Here is a 27,006-nt window from a genome sequence, read left to right on the forward strand (position 1 = left end):
TTTGCAGATCCTTGAAATAAAACATGTTTTTCAGTATGTTCACACAAAAGGCTAAATGCACGCCACAGTTAATGCACAGATGATGATCTCCAAGGCCATATTGACAACATTGGGATTAGATTACAACATACAGTGCTTGCCTTACATCTAGCAAGTTCAACAGGACACAAAACCACAGTCAGCTGAACACAGAACAGCTCTCCCCTGAAGTGGCTCCAGTAAGTGACGCTGAATTTTAAATATACATGGCAGGTTAACAAAGCTATACCGAAGAGCAACTTCAACACCGCAGATCCTCACTGCCATGGACATGGTCCACTTTTTGTATATGTATCTTTCCTTACTGGTTACTAGTTTAGGCTGAATTTTTAAGGATTTATCTTGATGACTTAGAAAAATACACTTGTCCTTTCTTGCTTTGATTCGGGTAGTACACAATCATAAAATTGAGTAAGTCTCTTAAAAAACAAAAGTTCACAGATCCCACTGTGGAATGTTCCAGGAACCCCTCCCCAGGTAACGATCAGGGGATCTTCAACAGCTCAAGGAGTGCTCCAACGGCTCCAAAATAACCCTGAAAAAAAAGTACACCAAAAATGAGAGCAATTTTCCTTAGACTTATTTAAATTACCATAATATGATTAATAACATTAAAGCCAACAGTGAGGGCCCTTAATTCCTGACACCCATTCCTTGAGCACCCATTGTGCTAAACCCAAGGCCAGCCTGGAGCAGAGAAGCTCTGAGAGCTCCCAGGCTGGGGAGGAGGGCTGGATGTCCAAGACACCCAGGCAGGTCAGCGTGTGAGACCAAAGCGCACAGTGAGGGCTGCAGGAGCTAGGGGCCCACGGCGGCCCAGTCACCTCTCTAAGAGCCCATAGCGGGGCTGTCTCCTGCAGAAGGAGGAGGGGAGAAGCAGTGGAGGCCCGGAGCCTCGCCAGACAACTAAGGAATGAAGGGAGGATGGGACGTGAAGTGCAACGGAGCAGGAAGGGCTCGGGGCTGGTCAGAGAGGGTGAGGGCCTAACTGGGCTGGGGATGGAAGGGAGAACGGGAAGAGGGTGGAATGGATTCAAGACCTGCCTGAAGAAGGGGAAGAGGGCAGCAGGGAGGTTTAGGTCTTTCCCTTGCATCTGGCAACAGTGCCCGAGAACAGGGACACACGAGCAAGAGACGCCCTGGATCCGGAACAAGGCAGCGGCGAGGGCAGCACGGGGAGAGGTGGGCAGCAGAGTGGACAAGAGTGCCCCGAGGCGACGCGATGAGGGCGGCACAGATGGAAAAGCACCATGGGGGGGGGGGAAGGACCGAAGAGCCCACAGGGAGGGCAGAGGTGTGAAAAGGCCAAGCAGCAGGTGAAGGAAGACAATGTTGGATCATCTCCAGAAGTAAGTAAAGTCGAAGTCAAATACAACCAAGAACCAAGACCTTAAAACCCAAAAACAGAAAAGAAAAGAAAAAAGAGAATTGAATATATCAAAATGAGAGCAAACCCGCGCGGGCAGAGAGCGTGCCAGCAGGAGTCGGAGCTGAGGGCAATCCTCCAGCGCTCTAGAACCCATCAGGGTCTCCAAGGGACAATGAATCAAGCAGTCTCGGAAAGAGGGACATGACCGAAAAAAGGAAAGTGGGGAGATCCTGAAAGCCCTGCGCCCGGACTGAGAAGAAGCTGCTAAGAGTCTCTGCCATAAGCCGGGAAGGTCCAGCCCGGCGCCCAAGGCAAACCACTCCAAGAAAAGTGGCCACACACGAGGGGGGCCGGAGCCTCTCCTCACGCTGTTGCCTGGCCTTAAAAACGGGCGGCCGCACGATGAGTGCGACGGAGGGGACGACGCGGAGGGACCCCGGCCCCGGCCGAGGACGGGCTCACGGGCGGCTCGCGGGCGGCTCACGGTCACGGCTGGCGCTGTGTTTTCCGTGGCGTCCCGAGCGGCAAGCGGAAAGACGAAGCTAACCACTACACGAGCGGCCCTGAAGGCCCAGGACCCAGGACAGACCCCAGCACCAAGGGGAGGCCGGCCGTTCCGGGCTACTGCACACGAAGGCGAGGGCGGGAACGCGGGCCGAGGGGGGCCGACGGGGTCCGTCCGTCCGCCGCTTTCTGAGGCGTCACGCGCACCGCGGCTGCGAGCAGGGGCCCGAGGCAGCCGAGCGCCACGAGCGCAGCGGCCGCCGCTCCAGTCCGACGCCCCGGAGGCCGCGACGCAGCGGCGAAGCGAGGACGCAGGGCCCGCAGAGAGTCCGGGCGGAAGCCGAAGTCAGCCGGCGGGAAGGACGGCCAGATGTCCGACCAAGACTCCGCAGAAAGTGTTCAAATCCTAACTATTACGGTGTGAAGATTAAAACAAAGTCAACCCGAGAAGCGACTCTCCACGTCCCACCTAGGAAAAGGTTTTCCAGAGGCGGAAACGGAGCGGGAGGGAAGTTCTACTACGATGTGACACGAGAGAGGGTTTCTTTTCATTCTAACGTAGAGCAAAATAAAACAGGTCAAAGATCACAGAAAGATACAGAAGAAACTTAATGATAACTGGGTACCGATTTATCAGTAACATTAAAAGTAAAAAAAGCTTTGAGGGCACAAACTTACAGCGAGCAGCACGGAAGCGGGAGAGCGACAGCCCAGCCCCGCACCCCCCGGAGCAGTAAGGCGCGGACCCCGCCGCACCCGCCGCACCCGCCGCACCCGCCGCACCCGCCGCACCCGCGGCTCACTCGGCAGAAGCCTAGCGGAGGGACGCGCTGTGCGCCTTAGCCTTACACAAGGTCACACGGCAGATTTATGCAATTAAAAACTTTTTAATAAAAGTTAAAATATTAGATGACTAAATTTTAAGCTTTTTGAAAAGGGGAATTTGTGTACTTTGAATTTTAACTATGAATTTAAGCCACTTAAAGAGGAAAAAGAGCAACTTGAAGGGAAAAAGCCACCTCTGTAGCACTTCAAATCGTATTGTCAATTCCTATAAATACTATTGTTAAAGTAAATGTGCACAAACAGTTCTGAAAAATGTTCATGATAACACTATTTAAAATCCAACAACACTGAAAATAGTCCAACTACCCCACAACCAAGGGCACAGAAGAGAGACCCCCCTCTACAGCTCTGGTTCTATTTCCTCCCCCAGCTGGGGTAACACAGTAGGGCACCCCCCACGTGGGGCATCAGGTGGGCAGCTCGGTGATTCTCCTCCATCCTGTCACTTCCAGCCTGTCTAGGCACTAGCTCTCACAACAGTGTGGTTCTCATCTTGGAATATGTTTTTGTTTGTTTTCAGAACATACATCTTAGGTAAGTGGCACATGAACTGTATCAACACATAAAAACTGACATCAAAATGAAAAAAGCAGAACCCAGAGTAAATGCATTTACAAAATAAGTATAATGGGAAAAATACAAAGGATGGTTCAGAAAAGAACATAACCTTAAAAATACAGGTGTTCATCAAGATTTCTTTAAAATTGCTGAAGCTCACAATTAAATTAACCAAAAATTTCTCTTGCATTAAATCAGGTAAGAAATAGCTCTTGGACATTACAATCAAAGTTAAACCCCCATCATACTTTCACAAAAAAATAAGAACTGCAGTCCACTTCAACATTTATGTCAAGTTCCAACGCAGTGGGAATTGCATGCCCTTTACGTTTGTTAACATTATCACAAGAAGTAAGTCCGCTTACCTCGTGTTCCGAAAAAAGTGCTTTCAACTGCCCCTTGGACCAATAATCCAAAGCATATGCCAAAAGCCGCATGGCGATCGTATTAATTCTCAAGAAATTTCCAACAAATACCACCTGGTTAATGTTCTGAGCACATCAAAAAAAGGCAATTAGTTTTCATCTTAACTTCTGTTCTCTCGTAAAAGCTACCCCAAACAGAGCACCATGTGCATGGTTTTTAGCAGCAACTTGACTCCTGAGCAAAAAACAAAAAAAGTATTTACATTTAATCCAGTTGGTCCAAGGCTACTTAATTTGAACCCGGACAACTCTGGACCTACCCACTTCAAACCATGCCAGAAAATGTCACAACAGAAAACAAATTAGGAAAACCATTTGTATTAAATATGACAAACAATAACTGCTATTGAAGTAAAAGTTTTATACAGAAAAAAAAAAGACCAAATTCAAAGAAGGAAAGTGACACAAACAAGCAAATTATACAAGAAATATAATAGGAAAAAATTCAACCCCCAACAGTAGTCAAAGAAAGGAACATTTTAAACCTATTAAAAGCAGAACAACTAACTGAAATTCCACCCCCAACAATGAGCCAAATTATGGTAACACTGATCCACTCATTCAGTGCTACAGAGATCTAAATTAGTACGACCCTTGTGAAAAGTGCCTTGGCAATACCTATCAAAACTCCCAAGCATGGGTATATTCTTTAGAGGAGAAACCTCACTCCAGAGTAAGTCCCTTATCAGGAATAAAATGCAATCAAAGAAAAGCTTCACGCTTAAAAATGCCTTCCTGCAGAGCGATCAGTGCCAAGCAACCAAATGCCCAGCTCCATGTGATTTATGATACAAAAACAAATCAAATATACAACAGTGAAATTTTAAGTATTTAAGTAAAAAATATAACACGGTATGTACACCCACACCAACTAACAGATCTTAAAATACGTAAGTACAGGACGAGGAACATGCAATAAAGGAAACAGTAACTTTAACATATTGGAACGAAGAATGTTTTTAATTACTTGATGCTGATACAGTATCTTTTTAATTAAAACGAAACAGTCTTTTTGTACCTTTCCAAGTCTCCTTTTGAAGCCACATGCCTACATCATCTCTTTCACAGAATAACTGTAAACAAAACTGTGTAAGTAGGGACACACGGTAAAGGCGGTAAGGCCGCATCCTCTGGGCCCCCAGGGAAGGCGGTTCTCGGTGCTTTCATAGCCCTGTACAATGCTGCTTGACCTGAATGCTACAAGGCAGCACTGTAAAGAAGCTGAAAGCACAAAGACAGCTCGGCGTTGGCAGGGAGGGCGGGCACTCCTGGGCCGCCGGACCTTCTCCAGCTTCAGCGGCTTCCTCCAGAGGCCTTCCCAGGGACTGCAGGGCTCCGCGGGAGCACGGGACCTCTGGCCAGCTGCTATCCGTCACCGCCACCCACAGTCCCTGTCACCCGGAGTTCAGACTGCCTTCCTGCCTTCCTACTTTCTCCCCGAAAGATGTATTTTTACTTCTAGATAGTGGCAATATTTATCTTCACTGAGAGGGGAAAAAAAAAAAATCAGTGAAGAGGAGTCTACATTTGAAGAGCTTTAACTTCCCCAACGAAAAGAACTCCACCCCGCCCGACTACACTGAGGCACCGTCCGGACAAGACAGACATTGTACACCAGGCAAGGCCCCTTAGTACGTTCTGTATTTTCCTCAGAGCATCAAAAGAAATCCACGTCCCCTTACTTCATTAAGGGCACACATTCTTGCTATTGAGCCAATGTTGTTGGTGATGGTGATCAATGTTGCTCTGGCGAGGTCCTCTTTACTGACTGCCTCTCGCTTCTCCTTGCTCATCATGTTTCCAAAGCTGTGAAGGGAAAGAAAATACCCAGCAGCTGAACCAAAGGCAACACAGTCCAATAGAACTTAAATGTTACTCTACTAAGACAAATGTGACATTGTTCAAATCTTCAAACTTTTTATTACAAAATAACAGAGCATCTGCTCAAAGAGAAACACAACTCTGAAGAAAGCCCTCAAGCTTCTGAATAAGCAAATGCCTTTCCTGCAGCTTCCACTGAAATCTAGCTTTGATAACAGATCTTCACACATCCAGGTAGGATCTCATCAGATCCACTCTAAGGCACCATTGCTCCTTCTGCAGCCAGGGACAGTTCCAGAAAGACACCTCTATTGGCAATTCGATCCCAAGTGCACAGCCATTCCGCTCAGCTGAATGGGCACATTCTGTCGGAAACTGCTCCATCAGAGCAAAGCAAAAGCGCAGACAGTGGAGTCCCAGAGTAAACTCCTTAAGAGTTTCAGATTTCCCTAGAAGATAAAGTACTTCAAAGTACCTGACCAGGAGAACTGCTACATTAATAACTGTGAGCAGAACACAAACCCAATCAGAAATGGAAGTGATTAATAATGTGCAAATACCACAAACTCAGAATGTGACATCAACAGCATTTACAAAGTCCCCGAAATTAGTCCGCAAGCATGTATACGTGTGGTCCTTTTTCTATGATTTAAAAAATCACATGTCATAATACACAGAAAACAACTTTTTCTAAACAATCCAGGAATGAAATTTAAAAAACAATCCCTGAGGTGCCTGGGTGGCTCAGTCAGTTGAGCATCTGCCTTTGGCTCAGTCTGCCTTCGGCTCATCACGTCGTGATCTGGGGGTCCTGGGATCACCCTGAGTCAGGTTCTCTGTTCAGCGGGGAGTCTGCTTCTCCCTCTTCCTCCCCCCACCCCTGCTCATTCATGCTCTTTCTCAAATGAGTAAAATCTTAAAAATAAAAAAAAATTCCCTTTACAATAGCATCAAAGAGAAAATACTTAGACATATATTTAACAAAAGAAGTATAACAACTGTACACTGAAAACCACTACCATAAAACATAGGTAAAAGAAAAGCAAAATTCTAAATAAATGGAAAGACATCGTATCTTAGGTCAGAACACTTGATAATGTTAAGATGGCAACACTCCCCAATGTGAGCTACAAATTCAACTCAACCCCTATCAAAATCCCAGCTGCCTTTTTGCAGCCACTGACAAGGTTATCCTAAAATTCACCTGGAGATTCAAAGTACTGATTCATGCTACCACATGGATGAACCTTGAAAATATGCTAAGTGGAAAGAAGCCAGTCACCAAAATCTCATATTATAAGACACCATTTATATGAAGTGTCCAGAACAGGCAAATCTATAAAGACAGAAAATATATTAGCATTTACCAAGGACCAAGGAGGGGAAATGAGGAATGAATGACAACTAATGGACAGAAGGTTTCTTTCTGGGATAATGAAAATGTACTGAAATTACATTATGGTGATGACTCCACAATTTGGTAAATATACAAAAAACCACTAAATTTTACACTTTAAACAGGTGACTTTATAGTATGTAAATTATAGCTCAATAAAAGCTGTTTAAAAGGAAAAAGATACACCCAATACTTAATACCTTATTCCCGTTTTTCTTAGAACACACACACCCTTACCTTGATGCCACAGCCCAGCCCGGCAGTCCGAACCTCTCATAGTCCCCTCCATAAATGTCTCGAACTAGTTTATCCACTTTGGTGCTATCTCCACGAGATGCCATTTCAAGAGCTTCTTCAAAAGTGGTACAGCCAGTAAGAAGACAGCAGAGACCAAAAAAAGTTCCTCCTCCAAGACTGATTAAAAACAAACACAGTATTATAACATTTTAAAAATAAGAACAGGAAGGTAATATTTATGAACACAAAACCACATTCATACATCAACCCACTCTTGCCCCAACCTAATCATGCAGATGCCTCTGGCAGGCAAGTCTGTGGAAAGATAAAAAACAAGGTACCTGATATATACCTTGATAGATACATATTCACATGAGCCAACAAGCAAAATGGCAAAACACAGGGCCCACGCCCCTGGGCCCACCCCCCGGCCCCCACGCCCCCGGCCCCACGCTCCCAGTACAGTCTGAGCATCTGCTGAGTGTGAAGAGCCTGAGGTGCGGATCTGCCAGCCACACCCAGGCCACGCTAGCACCTCCCTTCCTTTGTCTCTCCAAACTCCTGGTCACCCTGGCTCATCAGCAACCCCACCCCACAGAGAACTCCTCCATTAATGTGTTTCTCCCCCAAAATTACTCATCTCATTTTTTAATTCACATCTGTGAAAAAAACCTGGTCTATCCCAATCCCCAGCTCCTTGTTCTGCCTCAAGTGATCCTTAATCCTTAAACTGCAACAAATTCATTCTTGCCTGCCACCCCTCCCTTTTCAGGCTGCCCTCCCCCAATCAGTTGTCTGTTGCTCAGTACCTGACCTTCCAGATCTCAGACCATCCCGTGGGTGGGTGGGTATGCATGCACATACACGCCTGACTGTATAAAATCTAGGCCAGGGGCGCCTGGGTGGCTCAGTTGGTGAAGCGTCTGCCTTTGGCTCAGGTCATGATCCTGAGACTGAGCCCCACATTGGGCTCCCTGCTCAGCTGGGAGTCTGCTTGTCTCTCTCTTTCCCTCTGGTCCTCCCCACCGCTCGTTCTCTCTCTCAAATAAATACATAAAATCTTAAAAAAAAAAAAAAACCTAGGCCGGTTCCAAAGCTGGGATCTTGCCTTGCAGATGCTACCTAGTAGCTTTAACTTTATGGTATATGCACATCATATACTATCTAAGGGTAGGGACTAGGGGCTCAATGAGTCTGACAATGAGATATTTTACAGAACTATGATAATGAAATCCTGAGCAATACAGATTAAAGGAAAGTAGGTCACAATACCAGAATTTTCAAAGAGAAACCATTTGTTTGCCTAATCCCAGAAAAAAATGTTTTTCACATAATTTAAACAGATCCTTAAAAGTATACTTATATGCAATACTTGAAAACTCACTTTTAACCCATTAGGATATCAAGAATAAGCAATAACCTTTATATAAAAGACCTACCTGGTACCCGTGACCCGCTTGTAATTATCTTTGGAATATACTGCTAAAATGCTAACCCCAGAGCCAATGTTCACCAGAAGCAGAGGGTATGGATTTTTCAAATCAAACGGTAACTTCTGACATTTTTCAGCATCAGCAGGGTTTTCAAAGTAATAGCACTGTGACCGTCCATTGAATCCAACTGAGTCAATGTATAAAATTCCTTTTACTAAACAATCTAGTTCATCAAGTTTGCAAAGCTGAAGGTCACCTATCTGTAATGAAATAAAAATGTATTCAGACTTTTTAACAGGCTAAACAAATAAAAACTCCACTTAATAAGGCACTCCTCTTCATTCAACAAAGCATAGAAATGCTCACAGATGTGGATTATTTATGCATGATTCACAGAACAGACCTGGACACAACACACATAGGGACAGAGTGACAAGACAGACCCAACTCCACCCCACCTACAAACCGCCTTCACAACCGGAGACTTATGCTGAGACCCAAACAGAGAACGAGAGGTCTATGCTCAGGGACTGGGAGTCAGGAGCCAGGTGAGATCACAGCCCAATCAGAAAGCTGACTCCAAGAAATTGAAGTGTCTCAAACACCTGGTGACACATGGCAGGAGCCACAGGGACTCTCACGTCTCCCTTCCTAAAGACCATCTTCAAGACTATGGAGCAGTACCAAGGCGGGCCACACTTTATTATTAATAAGCAGACGTCAAAGGGCTGAAAGTGTCCAAGTAGAAGGCAAGATTTTTCACTGTCTAAACCCATTACAGCCCCTGAAGGATGGGAAGATTTTAGCAGTTTCAAAACTTACAACTTCATTCAGTTTAAATAATAAAGGAATGATTATTATTCATATTAGGGGGCATTATACAGCAATTAAGAGTGAAAAGGATCTTCTATTTTTTTTTCAAAGATTTTATTTGACGAGAGAGAGAGAGAGAGAGAGAGAGAGAGAGAGAGAGAGAGAGAGAGAGAGAGAGAGAACAGTAGGCAGAGCGGCAGGCAAAGGGAAAGGGAGAAGCAGACTCCCCGCCGATCAGGGAGCCCAACGCGGGACTCATCATGACCCCAGCCGAAGGCAGACGCTTAACGACTGAGCCACCCAGGCGCCCAAGGATCTTCAATTTAGAACTGAAGTGGGAAGAACTCCAGGATGTGTTGTCAAAAACGCAACTTGAGTAACATTTCATAAAGACCCTACCTGCCTGTTTCTAAAGCCAAGTTTATATGTACATGGTATGTGTCATACACAGTCATGCACAGAGAACTAGAAAGATACGTCAACTTCTAACAGTGGTGATTCTGGAGAGATGGCAGAAAGAAACCCCCACTTCACTCCCTGGACTCTCCTAACCCACGTGAACGTTTAGGAGCACAGACCCTCCATATATGTGCAAAGGGAAAACTGCCTCGACCTGCTTAATGCACTGATTTCTACTTACAACCAGGTCTAGCCCTGCAAGTTCCCCCCCTTTAATTCTACTCTCACTTGATTACATTTACTGTCAATTTATTCAGATCCACAGCAGAGAGGGAAGTTAACAGGTACCTTCATCTTACTCCTTAATTAATCCCTAAGTAAGACTATGAAATTATTCCTCTGACCAAACCCAAGCTCCTAGAGGATTCATCGCTGTCCTCACTGTACCTGCTCGTGCCCTCCCGGCTGTCATGAATTCAAAACTGACTTCCTGACATGAGATCTCAAGTGCTGGCATTTCCATTTGGAACTTTTCATCACTTTCCACTGGTGGTCTACGGGGGCCCAAGCCGTTGCTCTCCTTTTCCTTCCTATAATTCCTGTCATCCTGAAGTGTCCTGCTAATTCCTAATGAATCCCCACCTCTAAATGAAGAATGACTGAATGCACAGCTAATTTCACTAACACAAGGTATTCATAATGTACGTTCTGCACCAAGCAAACCCAGTATGTTCGGAAATCTGATTTGCATTAAAAAAGCAACAGGGTAAACTCAGTATTTTAAAAAATATTTCACTGTAGGGGCGCCTGGGTGGCTCAGTTGGTTAGGCGACTGCCTTCGGCTCGGGTCATGATCCTGGAGTCCCGGGATCGAGTCCCACGTTGGGCTTCCTGCTCAGCGGTGAGTCTGCTTCTCCCTCTGACCCTCTTCCCTCTCGTGTTTCCTATCTCTCATTCTCTCTCTCTCTCTCAAATAAATAAATAAAATCTTTAAAAAAAATAAAAATAAATAAAAATAAAAAATATTTCACTGTAGTTTATTAAATACTAGTCACTCCTAATGCACAAACAGCATTTGACGGGCATTTCATTTTCCTACAATTTTCAAGTACAGCACTGGTGCGTGCATACAGATGAGAAACCCCGACAGCCTAAGAACCAATTCCCAAGGTCTAAAATCCTCTTTGCACCCTCCCCTTAAATTACCACACAATGCTGAACCTCTGGTAACAACCTGAATGATTTTCAAATATGTTCCAAAGGGCATCTCTACAGGGTCCCAGAGAAAGATTTTCTCTGTTACGTATCAATTATGATCCAGAGTCCACTATGAAGCTTCTGCAAAGGAGGGGATCATCTCTCCTCCAGTTACACTTCCCCTTTACTCATGCGTGGAAGAGAAACCACTGAAAACCAACAACCAAAAGAAATCCAAGCAAAGAATACAGAAACTTGTTTAAAAAAATCATGTCAATTATGGTCAGTGATAAGACAAAGTCAGGAGACAGAAAACAAAGAAAGAGGCTAAGGTCACAAACCATACAATGACACATGGAGGAAAAAAAAAGGTAAACTGACAAAGGCAAAGGCAGAATCTCTAGAATAACATTCTCATTAGTGACATTAAAAACATGGTCACTGAAGGTATTTTCAATCTATACTGCCCCCTGAAGGTCCCGGTCTTGGCCAACTCACTTGTCCACTCTCCCACCTACCCCATCCCCACATCCACCTCAAAGGACCTAGCCTCAAGACTCTGCAGAGTGTTGACTAAATGAAAACAAAAGCAGGTACCCACTGGCACCCCACCAGTATCCCCACGATTCAGAGACTCCTATTACAAGAGCACAGCACAGTAGGCATCAGAAGGCATTTGGGGAGAGGAGGCTCCGCTGTTAACCATTTCCAACCAGCCCTGAGACCAAAAAGCCACTGCTTTGGACCAGAGTTCCTTGTTTTTTTTAAATAGTAAACTTGCCAAGAAAACAGAGGGGAACAGGAGAAATTATGTGGTAGATGAGATGAGAAACAATTTTATGACATGAAATGACATTTTTCAAAAATTATTTTTAATTATTTTTTAAAAGATTTATTTATTTATTTATTTGAGAGAGAGAGAACAAGAGCAGGGGGCAGGAAGAGGGAGAAGCAGACTCCCCAGTGAGCAGGGAGCCCGACTCAGGGCTCGATCCCAGGACCCCAGATCATGACCTGAGCCGAAGGCAGAAGCTTAACCAACTGAGCCACCCAGGCGCCCTATTATTTTTTTTAAGTAGGCTCCATGCCCAGCATGGGGCTTGAACTCACAACCCTGAGAGCAAAAGTCACATGTTCCACCAATTGAGCCAGCCAAACTCCCCAAAATTATTTCCCAATCTCATTGTTCAAGAGTTTTGTTTTTTTTTTAGTAATCTCTACCCAAAATGGTGCTCAAAATCACATCCCCAAGATTAGAAGTCGCATGCTCTTCCAACTGAGCCAGCCAGACGCCCCTCACTGTTCAAGATTTAATGACCTGTTCCTCATAGGTAATTCTTCAGTCTGCTTATCACAGCTTTGCTATTTTTTCAACACTAGAAGAACAACAAAATGCTCTGGTGGTTGATCCTCATCAACTTATCTGAACTGGGCAAAAAGTAAACTCCACAACAATCTCTAGATGGCTAACTCCTGACTACCACTCATTTACATCTATCTAATCTTAATCAGACTCAAGAAAATTCAAGTTCTATTAGAAACAGAAATGATTCCACCACTTGCGATTGGTATTATTTTTAACAATCAGATTACCAAGACACCTGGGTGGCTCAGTTGGTTGAGCGTCCGACTCTTGGTTCCTGCTCAGGTCATGATCTCATGGGTCATGGGTCATGGGATCCAGCCCCATTGCCAGGCTTTGTGCTCAGCGGGGAGTCTGCCTGAAGATTCTCTCTCCCTCTCCCTCTGCCCCTCCTCACACACGCTCACACACCCCACTTGCTCTCTCTCAAATAAATAAATCATTAAAAAAAATCAGATTACCATAAATTGTATATAAGCTAAAAAATACATACTGTGAGAAAATCCTGCTCAAATTTGTACGCTCCACCTCCAGTGGCACAAAAGACAGTGTGGAGACTCGAGAAGTTTTTATCTCTGCCCATCTGAATGAAAGCAGGCATGTCATGAGTGGGAAAGCGTATAAAGTGCAGATTGCCCTTGCGTCCACACAGAGTCAGGTCCTTTAACTCCAGGTGCACGTCCCGAATACCTGTGGACCCATAAGCCACATTGGAGGTCAGGTACTTCCGAATGCTTTTAAGACTTTCCACCTCTTCCTCTTCTTCTTCAGCAGTGATGTCTTTGGGTTCAAAATAAACCAGCTTGACCAGGGTTCCACCAATATCCAAGCCAAACCACGGAAAAACTAAATGGAGAAGGAAAAAAAAGTCAGAACTTTTTTCTGAAAACTAAACATATATATACTAGATGAGCAACTTATTCATACCTTGAGGTTTCCAAGGACTATAAATACAAAAAGGGGTTTGGAAAAAGAAAAGGATTCTGATTTGGAAACACATATTAAAAAAAAAATCAGAATACTGGGCCAACCCAACCTAACCCTATTGAACAGATAAGCCCAAAATATACTATGAAATATTAAAAAACAACGAAGTGACTACCCATGAACCTCAACTCTGGGGTAAAAAAAAAAGAAAGATTGAGAATGAAAATCTATATCCTTCCCCTTGGCTTAAATAAGAAATGTTGAGGGGCACCTGGGTGGCTCAGTCAGTTAAGCATCTGCCTTTGGCCCAAGTCATGATCTCAAGGTCCTGGGATCGAGTCCCACATTGGGCTCCCTGCTCAACCGGGAGCCTGCTTCTCCCTCTCCCTCTGCCACTCTCTCTCTCTGTCAAGTAAATAAAATCTTTAAAAAAAAAAAAAAGAAATGTTGAGGGGGTGCCTGGGTGGCTCAGTCAGTTAAGCATCTGTCTTCAGCTCAGGTCCTGATCCCAGGGTGCTGGGATGGAGCCCCAGGTCAGCAGGGAGTCTGCTTCTCCCACTTCCTCTGCCCTTCCCCCCAGCTTGTGTGTGCACACGCTCTCACTCTCTCTCTCTCTCTCCCTCACTCTCTCAAATAAATAAAATCTTTAAAAGAAAAAAGAAAAGGGCGCCTGGGTGGCTCAGTCATTAAGAGCCTGCCTTCGGCTCAGGTCATGATCCCAGAGCCCTGGGATCAAGCCCCACATCAGGCTCCCTGCTCCACGGGAAGCCTGCTTCTCCCTCTCCCACTCCCCCTGCCTGTGTTCCCTCTCTCGCTGTGTATCTCTCTGTCAAATAAATAAATAAAATCTTTAAAAAAAAAAAAAAAGAAAATCTTAAAAAAAAAAGAAAAAAAATGCTGAAACTTTTCAGAGCTCCAGTTTAGTACGCAAATTAGGGGTACAGGAAATTCCCAATCCATGTAAGATGTAAACTCCAGTAGTCAATTTGTCCCTCAAAACCTGATGTCCCCAAAATAAAAGGTTTCAAAGGACTTTAATGGAACAGACATTTCAGAGTTATATCTGTTCCAAAAAAATGGCTTCGGGAGATCAGATGAAGATGGACTGCACAGACATGCATGACTTGCCCTCCCAGCTTAGATCACAGAAATGACTAAAGATAGAGGTTTACTGATGTATTATTTTCCAAAACAGTTCTGGGAAACAAGAAATTATATGATCAGCAGAACTAGGTTGACAAAGGCAGTAACTGTCCAGAACCCTCAAGAGAAGAACTGTATAAAAACCGGGAGTAGCTATGAAAACTGGGAGCATAGAGGTGCTCCATCAAGCCGTACACAGGGGTAGCTGCATGGGGAAACAGGAGCAGGCTCTGGTGGCCATGGGTGATCTGGCGGGGAATGCATCTGGCGCAAGTGGACAGACCAACAACCACTTCCCTCCCCCCCCACCTACCCCGGCCCCCCCACTACCAGAAGCAAAGTCTTCACTAAACCAAGCACTTAAGCCAAAGAGTCAGGATGGCACCCAAGTAGCTACTATCACTCAGAAGAAATGAGGAGCCCCCACACCTGGCCATATATCCCTACAGTCCATTCTAGGAGACTGGTAAAGAGACAATGCATCCACTGACAGAACAGCAATCCTCAAAACAGAGATGATCCCTTTACAAATTAGAATCACCAAAAGGGAGATCTATACCACAAAAACGAGAAACTAAACATCTGAAGAAAGAATTGCAGGAACAAACAGGAGACTTAAAAATAATCATAGGGGCACCTGGGTGGCTCAGTTGGTTAAGCGACTGCCTTCAGCTCAGGTCATGATCCTGGAGCCCCAGGATCAGGTCCCGCATCGGTCTCCCTGCTCAGCAGGGAGTCTGCTTCTCCCTCTGACCCTCCCCCCTCTCATGTGCTCTCTCTCTCTCAAATAAATAAATAAATAAAATCTTAAAAAAAAAAAATCATTAATACCCTCAGAGGTAAAGTAAGATCTCATCCATAAAAAAAAATAAGCTACCACAAGCAAAAATCAGGAATTAAGAAATGACTGCCACCTGTGGTTGTGACTGCAAGAATCTACATGTGATAAAATTATACAGAACTAAATATGCATACACCAAGAGTTTATGTAAAACTGGTGAACTCTAAGTCAAGTCTGTGAATTGTATCAATGTTAATTTCTTAGTGGGGGGTGAAGCTTTCAAAACCAAAAAAGGGGGGAAAGGGACAAACTACTCTATACTTAACACAGATAAATTCAAAAATAGGCTGAGTAAAAGAAGCCTGCACAACAGGCTACATACTATAGGATTCCATTTATAAGAAACCCTAGGAGATACAAAGCAATCATTTCTGCATCTGATTGGAATTATATTGTTGGCTGGGGGAGGAAGGGAGGGAAAGACTGGACAGGCGCAGGAGAAAACTTTCTGTAGTAACCCAAATCTTGACTGCTGGAGGTGAGGGGAAAGCTTCATGGGTGTATGTATCTGTCAAAATGCATGGAATTGTACACTTTAAACGGGTGCAGTTGCTTGTGTGTAAATTATACCTCAATAAAGAGTTTTATGAAAGAAAAAAAGGAACAAATCTATTTCCAAAATAAAGCTCAACCAATATATTTAACAGCAAAATGGGCACAGAAAAAATAAATGGAAAACAAAAGAAATTCTCCCAAAATGCCTCTCAAGTATGAAGAAAAGGTAGATTTCTATATATATACATAGAAATACACAACTAGGAAGTCCAATATCTACCTTCTCTGAGTCCCAGAAATTTCCTGGGGGAGAAAGGGGAGGAAAGACATAAATCATCAGGTTCACTAGTATTAAGCAGAACCAATTAGTGGAGAAAGGGCAGACTTAGACACATGCTATTGAAATGTCAAGAAATCCAAGGCACCTGGATGGCTCAGTTGGCTAAGTGACTGACTTCTGCTCAGGTCATGATCAAGCCCCATGTCAGGCTCACCACTCAGCAGGGAGTCTACTTACCCCTCTCCTCCTGCTCCTCCCCTGCTTGTTCTCTTGCTCTCTCTCTCAATTAGGTAAGGGGCACCTGGGTGGCTCAGTCCTTAAGCATCTGCCTTCAGCTCGGGTCATGATCCCAGGGTCCTGGGATCGAGCCCCGCGTCGGGCTCCCTGCTCCGCGGGAAGCCTGTTTCTCCCTCTCACACTCCCCCTACTTGTAGTTCTCACTCTCTATCAAATAAATAAAATCTTTTAAAAACAATTCAGTAAAATCTTTTAAGAAAATTTTTTTAATAAATGTCAAGAAATCTTAAAGACTTCCAAAGATTGCATGGACATGGATGGAACTGGAGGGAATTATGCTGCACGGACATGGATGGAACTGGAGGGAATTATGCTAAGTGAAATAAGTCAAGCAGAGAAAGACAATCATCAGATGGTTTCACTCATATGTGGAACACAAGGAATAGTGCGGAGGACCACAACGGAAGGGAGGGAAAACTGAATGGGAAGAAATCAGAGAGGGAGACAAACCATGAGAGACTCTGGACCCCAGGAACCAAAGTGAGGGTTACAGAAGGGAGGGGGGTGGGGGGAGGGGGTAAATGGGTGATAGGTATTAAAGAGGGCACATGTGGTGATGAGCACTGGGTGTTATACACAACTAATGAATCGTTGAACACTACATCAAAAACTAATGATGTACTATATGCTAACTGAACATTAAAAAAACAACTTTTCAAAGAAAAAAACTGAATTCCTACAAAGATACATAAATCACACAAAGGTGGAATTAGATTTTTCATCAGCGACACAGATGCTATGTAAGACAATGGAGCACTGGTTTCCAAGTTATAAGGAAAACAATTTTGAAACATATCCAGCCAAATCAGCTTTCAAGGAGGAATGCAAAAGAAATTTTCACACATGAAAGAACTCGATGTTTACTACTCAAAAACCTTCTCTGAAATAATCAGTAAATGCATTCCAATATAATTTAAAAAGCATCCAAGAAGGTACGAGTGTTAAGAAACAATGATAAGCAAAGGAAGCAGCAATACATGTGACTTTCAAAAACTCAGCAATCTGGAACTAAAATACATGATTTCAACACAGGAAGTTGAAGAGGGAAGAGAAAGGAGAGGGAAGTGAAGCAAACTGCAGTTCCGTCTTGATGGGGGAAAGAAGATACAGATTCTGATTAATTCTAAATAAGAATGAAGTGACAATTTAAACTCATCAAAATTCACAGGTAACTCCAGAAGAAAAAAAATGAACATATGACCTTCAAACAACTATGGAAAAAAAAAAAAATCAGTTCAAAAACAAAAACAAAAAAAAAAATATGGGAAGTACAAAACAAAAAAAAATGATAGGAATGGGGCCGGTTAAGCGTCTGCCTTCCGCTCCGTCATGATCTCTGAGTCCTGGGATTGGGCCCCGCACTGGGTTCCCAGTTCAGCATCCTCCCAGCTCAGCCAGGAGTCTGCTTCTCCCTCTGCCGCACCCCCCATGCTCGCTCTTCAAATAAATAAAATCTTTAAAAAAATGAACACAAACGTATCAGTAATCACAAACTGGTCACATTTCCCTTCTAAAGAGAAAATTCAATTATATGCTTATATAAAAAGATACATTTAGGGGCGCCTGGGTGGCTCGGTTAAGCGACTGCCTTCAGCTCAGGTCAAGATCCTGGAGTCCCGAGATCGAGTCCCACATCGGGCTCCCTGCAGGGAGTCTGCTTCTCCCTCTGATCCTCCTCCCTCTCATGCCCTCTGTCTCTCATTCTCTCTCTCTCAAATAAATAAATAAAATCTTAAAAAAAAAAGATACATTTAAGATAACAAGTAGACCGATGGTAAATAAATGGCAAAACACCCACAACAGAGTCCCATCATGCTTTAAGATGAAAACAGCATTCAGTCAAAAGTGCTCACATCAAAATCTTAAGCACCTCACTGGAGACTGATATACCAGGTGACTTACATTTAGGAACCATGGTATAGTTAAAGTCAAACCTTATGTTTCAAGACCAGCACTGCATTTACGCTCACATGAGATGTGTCCGTCCAAACAGCAATCTACCAAGGAAACAGGATTCACAACTCCCATCGTATACTCACTTGCAATTATATATTCACTGACCAATTTGTTGGTAAATCGCTGGCACCATTTATTGACTTATTTGAATTTGGGTAAGCAAAATGAATGCCTGAACGATGCTACTCCACTGTATTAAGCCAATGTTAATAGAAAGTAAATACAATACAAGCACACTAAATAGAATTCAAGCTAACAAAAAGCATTAAAAGAGAACAAAAATATCATGTGCATAAAAGAAGTAGAATTGACAGGATCCTAACAAATGCTTCAAAAATATTAACAAAGAGAAATTCATAAATCTACACAATAACTTGAGAATGACACAGAAATTTGTACACACACACACACACACACACACACACACACACAAATAAAGGTATACGGAGGATTTGACTATCAAAATAATAAGGCGGATCTGTGAAACATAAATAACTTTGTATCAAAAAACAAATATACTTTCCTTTCAAATACCCATAAACCATACAAAAAATTAACTGCACAAGCTCAAAGGACCTCAGCTTCCAAAGAACATTCACTTTCCCCAATACTTCAACGTTATAAATTAACCCAACAAAGTAAATCTCTCCACCTGGGAACTTCTAAACCCACTTCTTTTAACTCTGAAATTAAAGAGGAAATCAAAACAAAATTTTTAAATGAATGACAATAAGAACAGTATGTATCAAAATCAATAGAATATACCCAAGGTGGTATCCAAAGGTAAACTTCTAGCCTTAAATGTTTATCAGATGGATTAAAAAAAGAAACCTGAATAAAAGGGAATCTCACATAGAGTGAAATACTACAAAAAGAACAAAATAGACCCAAAATAAGCAGAAGGGAATTATTTTTTAAGGAGTTATTCATTTATTTGAGAGAGCGAGGGAGAGAGAGCGCAAGCATGAGTGGGAGGGACAAAGGGAAAGGGAGAGAGAATCTCAAGCAGACTCCACGCTGAGCACAGAGCCAGACGCAGGGCTTGATCTCATGACCCTAAGATCACGACCCGAGCTGAAAGCAAGAGTCAGACACTCAACCAACTGCACCACACAAGCGCCCCAAGCAGAAGGGCATTATTAAAAATAAAAAATGTAAATGAAATTAGAAAACCATCATCATCATGAGCAAAGCCACAGTAGAGCTGATGAATAAAATCAAGCTTTGAAAAAGTCATTAAAACAGACAAATCTCTGTTAAGTATATCCAAGAAAAAGATGCAACTTTTCCTTATGAGAGGAGGAGAGGGGAGATTAAGGGAGGGGAAGGAAGAGAAGAAAAAGAAAAGAAAAGAACAAAGATATAGCCATGGGGCACCTGGGTGGCTCGGTCAGTTAAGAGACTCTTGATTTCAGCTCAGGTCATGATTTCAGGGTCATGAGACTGAGCCCCCTGTCAGGCTCCCCACTCAGCAGGGAGTCTGCTTCTCTCCCTGTCTCTTCCCCTCTCCCTCTGCCCCTTCCCCCTCCAGCCCCCCATGTCACAGTGCTCACTAGAGCCTCTTTCTCTCAAATAAGTAAATCTTTAAGCATATAACCAGAGACTGTGCAAGTAATACAATTTTGTACAAATGGACAATATACAATTTTAATGTTTAAAATGTTCCCTACACAGGGGCGCCCAAGTTAATCTAACAGTGTCAATGCAATTCTAAAGAGAAAAGCCATTCCACCCCGGTCCCAGGGATAGTCCTGAACTTTTTTTTATACCTACAATAGTTCCATTGTCAGTGGCTGGCCTAACCCAACCTGGCACAAGTCATGAAAAGTCTGTCCCTGGCATCTACAGGAAAAGTTTCTTCACTCAAGCACCCAACAACGCAACAGCACTGGATATGATGAAAGCAAGGAGATTTGATTCCTATTTTCCTACCTTTTAACCATCGCCACCAACCTCGAGTTTAGCAGACACACAGCACTCCACCAACAAACATATCACATCAACAGTACTGGAATCTGAAGATGTGGACATATCTAAGACCAACAGAAGATTGGTCCTTAAATTAAGCTTTAAATTAAGCTTGTCTCCCATTTCCTTAGATTAAAAAACCAAAACATTAATATATGGCTATTATATTTTAAACGATCATCTCTTAACAGCCAAGCACTATATTAGGCACTTGACTGTATAAGCTTATTTAATGCTTGCAATAACCATATAAGGCAACTACTATAATCATCCCACTTCTCAAATTAAGAAATGGAAGTGTAGGGGCACCTGGGTGGCTCAGTAAGTTAAGCGACCAACTCTTGATTTTGGCTCAGGTCATGATCTCAGGGTCCTGGGACTGAGCCCCACATCCAGCTCTGCACAGGGTGTGGAGCCTGCTTAAGATTCTCTCTCTCCCTCTGCCCCCCTCACCCACCCCCTCAAAAAAACAAAACAACAATAAGGAGAAGAAAACATAAATGCAAAAGGGCCCAAGGGCCCAGTCAAGAAAAGGCAGAGGTGGGACTCAAATCCAGACTTCCTAAAACCTTCAACAAGCCTCTTTCCACAAGTATCTATACAAACCTTAGAGCACAAAACACACATTCTTTAGTTAACATGAAAATAAAATTAAAAAGCAGTTTAATAAAAATCCTACTTTAAATAATCAGGAAAGGGGCACCTGGGTGGCTCAGATGGTTGGACGTCCTTCGGCTCAGGTCATGATCTCGGGTCCTGGGATGGAGCCCTGCTTCTGGCTCCCTGCTCAGCAGGGAGTCTGCTTCTCCCTCTCCCTCTGCCTCTCTCCCCTGCTCATGCTCTCTCTGTCTCACATCAATAAAAATAAAAAATAATCAGGAAGATCAACAATATATAAAGAAAAATAAGGAGTCTTAAGCAAAGCTCAGTTCATATGCTTATTATAGCCTTTAACGGCTTCAGGATTCTTCTGTGTACTACTCATCAAATCATTTACATATCCAAGAACTGAGAAACACTGAGAAGCATGGGAGGTCCATTAGACACATATTCTCTGATAACGGCTGCGAGAATTGTTGGGCCATAGAATTCTTTATTTCTAAACATTCAGCCTGTCCAAAGGGGTTTAGATTCCTATCACTGACTGCAAGACTGCCCCAGATACCATAATATAACAAATACTGGAATAAGCTTTCAGTCCTTGTTCAAAACACTGTACTGCTTGGAAAAGTCATGGAAAAACGAACTTCTGCTATACCATCAGTCTTCATAGCTCACCAACAGAACAGTTATTTATCACTTCTAATTTGTGAGTCCCCCTATTCCATTAATTTTCACAAATATTTTAGTCGGTTTACAACCCTTAGCCTATTTCCTGATATTGAGGCCTCAAGGTACTCAGTCTAGATAATTCATACTTGACTTAGGACACATTTCTAGAAAGAACTCAAGCTCTCCCTCACAGGTTATTTATGTAAAGCCATCTGCAGCACCATGTCTGTCTCATAATGAGTCTCAACAACTGAAATGCTTTCCAATAGGAAATAAATGGTTTATAAAAGTGTGCTCAATTTTCCAACATTACGAACTATGTCTTTACCAGACCACATGTGGTTAAGAATTACAAACCCAAAACTCTAGGCTGGTCTAGGCAGCAATCCTTGGCCTCACCTTAAAAGAGGTACTTTAATAATAATTATTCTTATTTAAAATAGTTTTAACTTGGGGACTAAGTTAAAGGCTGCCTAACAGGCATCCTTCCCTAATTCCTACAAAATATCATATATTATCAAACCAGCAGACTCAATAATAAATTCTATATTCAGGAAATATACACATGAAATCTAGTGAACTACTAAAAACTAAAGATGGCTCCCACTTTTAGAAAGCAAACTTTAAGCCATTATTTAGAAAAGGGGTTTTCACATGCTAGTCAATCTTGCTGACATAAACTGAGAAACAACACAATAAACTGAGAAAGAACAGTGCCTGAAGTTAAAGATACCCCAAAGATATGAACTTGAAAAATGCTCACTAGGTTATAAATTTAAGCCCAACAAACATCACTGGTCTTTTAAATGACCATTCAAAATAACTACTCTTTTCTGCCTGATAAAGGTCCTCTCTTAACAGCCTACAAGTCTATTGTATTCCTTTTCTCTCCTTTTAAAGTGTTTAAGCAAAAGATTTTTAATAGCATGCATCACTTCTTGCTTAGGGTACCCCCTAAATAAAAAGAGGGCAGGGATGCCAACAGTGAACAATCATGTTACCTAAATGCATGACTCACATATATAGCCCCTAAAATAACATACTGTACCATTTTACACAGCTACATAATTGGACTATTTTTAGGCCCTGCTTAATGCTTCACATTTGTTATACAACCAAAATGAAGGGCCATATTTACTTTGATTTCATTTAGATTTAAAGTTGACAAAGAGGTTAAAAAGCATCCTCTCCCATTCTCTCAAAACTAGGCTACAAAGCAACAGAAATCTTTTTTCCTGAGCTCCGAATAGGCAGCCTTCCCTAATTCCCCAGCTGAAGATGAAACACTGCACATAATAAAGGACAGTCTCCCAGGGCCCCAGCACCAATTCCATCCTGCCAATACTGATACTCCCCAAAAGCCAAGGAAAAGCAATCCGTTTGCCAGGCTAGTATTGTCAAGCTATAAACAAAAGCTTTATTTTCTAGATCAATGGCGGTTAAGGATACTCCATGACTGGTATGAGTCCAAAAGCAGCATGTCCCAAGGACTTCCCTGGTGTGTTACACCATGCTTGAGAGTCACCTTCAAAGCTCCAGCTCGTATCCCCACCCATAGGGCACTGTCATCCCAGGTTCCCACACCTCCTACACATCTGCTGTACCTCTGGGACCCTTGATTAAAATACATGTTCTCTTATTACATGCCCGTATACATTTGTCAAAACTGTACATTTTGCTGTATGTAACTATGCCTCAATGAAATTTTAAAAATTAAATATATGCATTTCTTAGACCCTTCTGCTGACCTGAAGGGTTTTTTTTTAAGCTTCTGAGTGATTCCATGTGAGAACCACTGCTCTGGGTTACACTGCACATACCTTCCCTCACTCAAAAATGGGGAAAGTCAAGAACACTGAGTCTGAAGTCAGACATTTAGAATCAAAAGACAGCTCCGTTATTAACTCACTATTCACCCTTGGACAAAGGACAAATTTCACTGACATTGTTTCCCCATCTGGAAACTGGGGATTTAAAAAAAAAATCCTACCATACAGGATAGTTGTGAGACTTAAGTGATATGTTTATAAAATATGTGGCACAATGTCCAACACAAGTAAGCACTACATAACCATCATTAGCATCTTTGTTTCCATCAATTTAAATCAATCTTTACTTGGTATTTCTCTCAGTCCTGTGAGACACACTCCACCTAATCTAAAACTTCTGAAGAACTTCCTTAAACACAGACATGCCTAGCCTCATCCCTAATGCCTGTGTAAGTCTGGGATGAGAACAGGCTTGAGAATCACACTGCTCTAAGGAACATGTGTAGCAGAACAGGACTATATGGGCCACAAGAATTCCTAAAATAAACTGAGTAGCTCCTTGTTTCAAATGATGACTAGACTCCTCCCTTTAGACAAGTAATATAAGGACATCGGAATGAGGCTTGCTAACCTCAAAAGAAAGGTGGCACCACCCTATACCCAACTTCCCCAAAGATAAATACAGAGATTTAGTCTTCATTGAATTCTCTCAAAGTTAAAGCCATTTTTGAAGGGTTCAGCAATCAACAGGCTGTCTCTCCATCGAACCGTTGCACCCCTGGATAGTAAAAGAAAAAATAAATGGAAGAAAGAACAATACCTTGTTTATTTCTTTGGCAGGTCTCATTACCTGAGATGGCTTTTCATGATTTATCAGAGAAAGCAGTAAAGGGGACCATGACAAGCATCAAACATAAAAACAAAAAATAAGCCCTACAACATGAATATTTGTCTTCGTTCCTTCAAAGACATCTCAAAACCACCTTACATACCACCCCTACCCCCCATTATAGTTTAAACCAGAGTTTTCCAGAGCTGTCTCTGAGCCACCTGTACCTAAATGATATGAGCAGCTTTAAAATGCAACTTCCTAGAACCCTCTCCAGATTCTGATTCAAAAAGAGTTGGACCCCAGGAATCTGCATTTTTAACTCCCAAGGTCATTTTTATGCTCAAAATTTGTAAGTACTGCCACAGTAGCTAGAAAATTTCACCTCAAGTAAGCCTTAAACACAAAAGACGGAAATTATGCTTGGACTTAGAGCAATGAAGACAAGCTAACCGAATATACACAATTCAATAAAGCACAGTGGTTAAGAGGATGTATGAAGCTGGGGCGCCTGGGTGGCTCAGTTCATTGAGCGACTGCCTTCGGCTCAGGTCATGATCCTGGAGTACTGGGATCGAGTCCCACATCGGGCTCCCTGCTCGGCGGGGAGTCTGCTTCTCCCTCTGACCCTCTTCCCTCTCGTGCTCTCTCTCATTCTCTCTCAAAGAAATAAATAAAATATTTTTTAAAAAAGGGGGTGATGTATGAAGCTGGACTTGCTGAATTTACATTTCTATTCCACCACTCCCAAGCCATTTTACACAAGGCAAATGTGCCCCAGTTTTCTCACCTGTAAAACGGAACACTACCACCTACCTCAGAGTTAGGAGTACTAACGAGTTATTAAAGCTCTCAGAAGAATGCCTAAAAATTTTAAGAAGAGTGCCTGACCCCTGCAAACACCCAAAATACAATATTTAGAATCCTTATGGCCAAGGGCCAAAAATGGTTGGCTATATGGCTGGGGTTCTTATTTGCTGAATCCCTGGAATTTACATCCATCTCTAACGATGTAGTACAAAACCATTAAGGAACGAATATTGTGCACTGCTTAAAAATTAGATGCTTCTCAAATAAAACACAAACCAGGTAGCTGGCTCTAGAAATGGTATAAGTTGAGAGCAGTTAATCTGTTTTTCAAATTTCTTTCAAGAAGATAGAAAAAGACAAGATAACTGAGACTCCCAAACTTTTCATAGTGGAAAGAGGGCTACATTTAACATTTAATCATCCAAATCACAGAAAATAGAGGTAAAGCAACCAGGTGGGTGGGCTAAGGTCAAGACTATCCAATAAAGACCTCACACTCATCCTGCCACTTTCCCTTACTCTCATTATCTGCATTTAGAACAAGCTGACTTCCTGAAAAAGAAATCTGGCAACGACAAGGGAAAAAAAATATCTAACCATATGTAAAATGTCACTATATGATAAAGCTCGTATTAGAGTATTAAGACAGTGGATACTTTCAACAGTAGCAATGGCTGCCAGACAGAGAACCTGAACTGAAGACCTTTAAAGGGGGGTAAATATTTGTACTAGGTCACAACGCAGAAAAAGAAGCCTGATAATAAAATGGAGAAACCGATTCTCCAAAAAGAGCATGTGCAACTGCTAAGGCGAGATTCCCTCAAAAGAAAAAGCCTCCATGCCCAGAATGCTAGTTCTCAATCGTATCACCAAACAGATGCAAAGAAAACAGAGAAGGTATCTCGGAAGAGATGACCCGAATTCTCACGGGAATAAAGGCAGAATCCAGTTTTAGGCCTGCAGCAACTCAAGGGCCAGTCAACCATTTTCCAGGAAGCCCGAAATCTCCAGATTTAACGTCTTGGACAGCTCTCTGGAAACCCACGGAAAACAGACATTGGTGATTCCAAGGATTTAGGGGGAGGGGAGGCGGTGGAAAAGAGTCAAAAGAAGCCTCCTCGAGGAAAAAATCAACTGACTCGTGGGCAAAGAATACCCAAGGAGCTGAAAAGAGGGAGAAAGGGTTCTGGGTAAAGACCCTCCGCTCCCACAACCGGAAAGCGCGGACCACTGCGCGCGAGGGCCGAACCCCGATCCCCCGAGCTTGGACCCGAGGCCTCCAGTCGGCTGTCAGCCCATGCACCAACCTGGGACCACCGTGCGGGGGCACTGTCCCCGCGCGGGAAAAACGGCGGCCGGGCCGGATGGGGGCAGGGCGAGCCGCGAGGACGACCCGCCGGGCACTTACGCTGCCGCTTCTTCCTAAGGCTTTCGACGCGCTGGCGGGAGACCGAGGGGGCGCAGCTGCAGGAGCCGGGCCGGCTTCGTCTGACGCACTCCGCCGAAGCCGAGGCCCCGCCTGGGGGCTCCGACTCGCTGCTCGCCCGGCACCGCAGCAGCTCCCGCCGCCGCCCATCAGGCCCTTCGGGCGCCGGCTCCCCCGCCGACGAGGCGGAGGTGTCGGACGCTCTGCCGTGGCGTTCCATGGGAACGCCGAGCCGGCCCGCTCCCATCCGCAGCAGCCACCGCTGCCGCCCGAGCCAGCCCCCCAGCGCCGGACCGCTTGTCGCCTCCTCCGCGGCAGTCCAGCCCAAGCAGAAGCGCACCCTCCGCCGGCCGCCTCTTCCGTTGCGCCAACGCGCAGCAAGCCAATCCAAATAGGCTGGGGGCGGCCCGAAGGCCTCGTGTCCAATCGTCTCCCTCACTCGAGGCGGATCGACCGCGCCTCCGTCCAATGAAAGGCTCCCAGGACGGAGCGGGGCGGAGAGTGGCGGGGGAGGGGATCCAGGCTTAGCCGCGGAGAAGGCGGTGTTGCTGAGGGGAGAGTGATGGCGGCACCGCCCAATGGACGTGTGGGTG

At 43.7% G+C, this 27,006-nt stretch overlaps 1 protein-coding gene across 2 annotated transcripts; it reads right to left on the bottom strand.

Annotated features, from left to right (window-relative positions):
- PANK2 (pantothenate kinase 2) lies at positions 1-26,754 on the bottom strand. 2 transcript variants are annotated; one of them, XM_028118631.2, is made up of 7 exons: positions 26,396-26,753; positions 12,894-13,246; positions 8,635-8,888; positions 7,196-7,372; positions 5,424-5,547; positions 3,682-3,807; positions 1-574 (listed from the first exon to the last, which is right to left on the bottom strand). In XM_028118631.2, the coding sequence occupies exons 1-7, from the start codon at positions 26,658-26,660 to the stop codon at positions 524-526; spliced, it is 1,350 nt and encodes a 449-aa protein (XP_027974432.2). In that variant the 5' UTR covers positions 26,661-26,753; the 3' UTR covers positions 1-523. The 2 variants fall into 2 exon arrangements, with proteins under 2 accessions (XP_027974432.2, XP_087882840.1); XM_088026714.1 differs by lacking the exons at positions 1-574; positions 3,682-3,807 and adding an exon at positions 3,814-3,916 and having other exon boundaries at positions 26,396-26,754.
- Positions 26,755-27,006: the final 252 nt, after the last annotated feature.

Source organism: Eumetopias jubatus, unplaced genomic scaffold (assembly GCF_037043125.1).
Source record: "Eumetopias jubatus isolate StellerSeaLion01/CBP00866 unplaced genomic scaffold, mEumJub1_p1.0 scaffold_9, whole genome shotgun sequence".
NCBI lineage: Eukaryota > Metazoa > Chordata > Mammalia > Carnivora > Otariidae > Eumetopias > Eumetopias jubatus.

Coding starts and splice junctions, on each gene's coding strand:
- PANK2 (XM_028118631.2), bottom strand. CDS start 26,660: ATGGGAGCGGGCCGGCTCGGCGTTCCCATGGAACGCCACGGCAGAGCG. Junction 7,373..8,634: donor AAGCGGGTCACGGGTACCAG/GTAGGTCTTTTA, acceptor GTTTTTAATCAG/TCTTGGAGGAGGAACTTTTT. Junction 575..3,681: donor CACTTTTTTCGGAACACGAG/GTAAGCGGACTT, acceptor CTTTTTTTTCAG/GGTTATTTTGGAGCCGTTGG.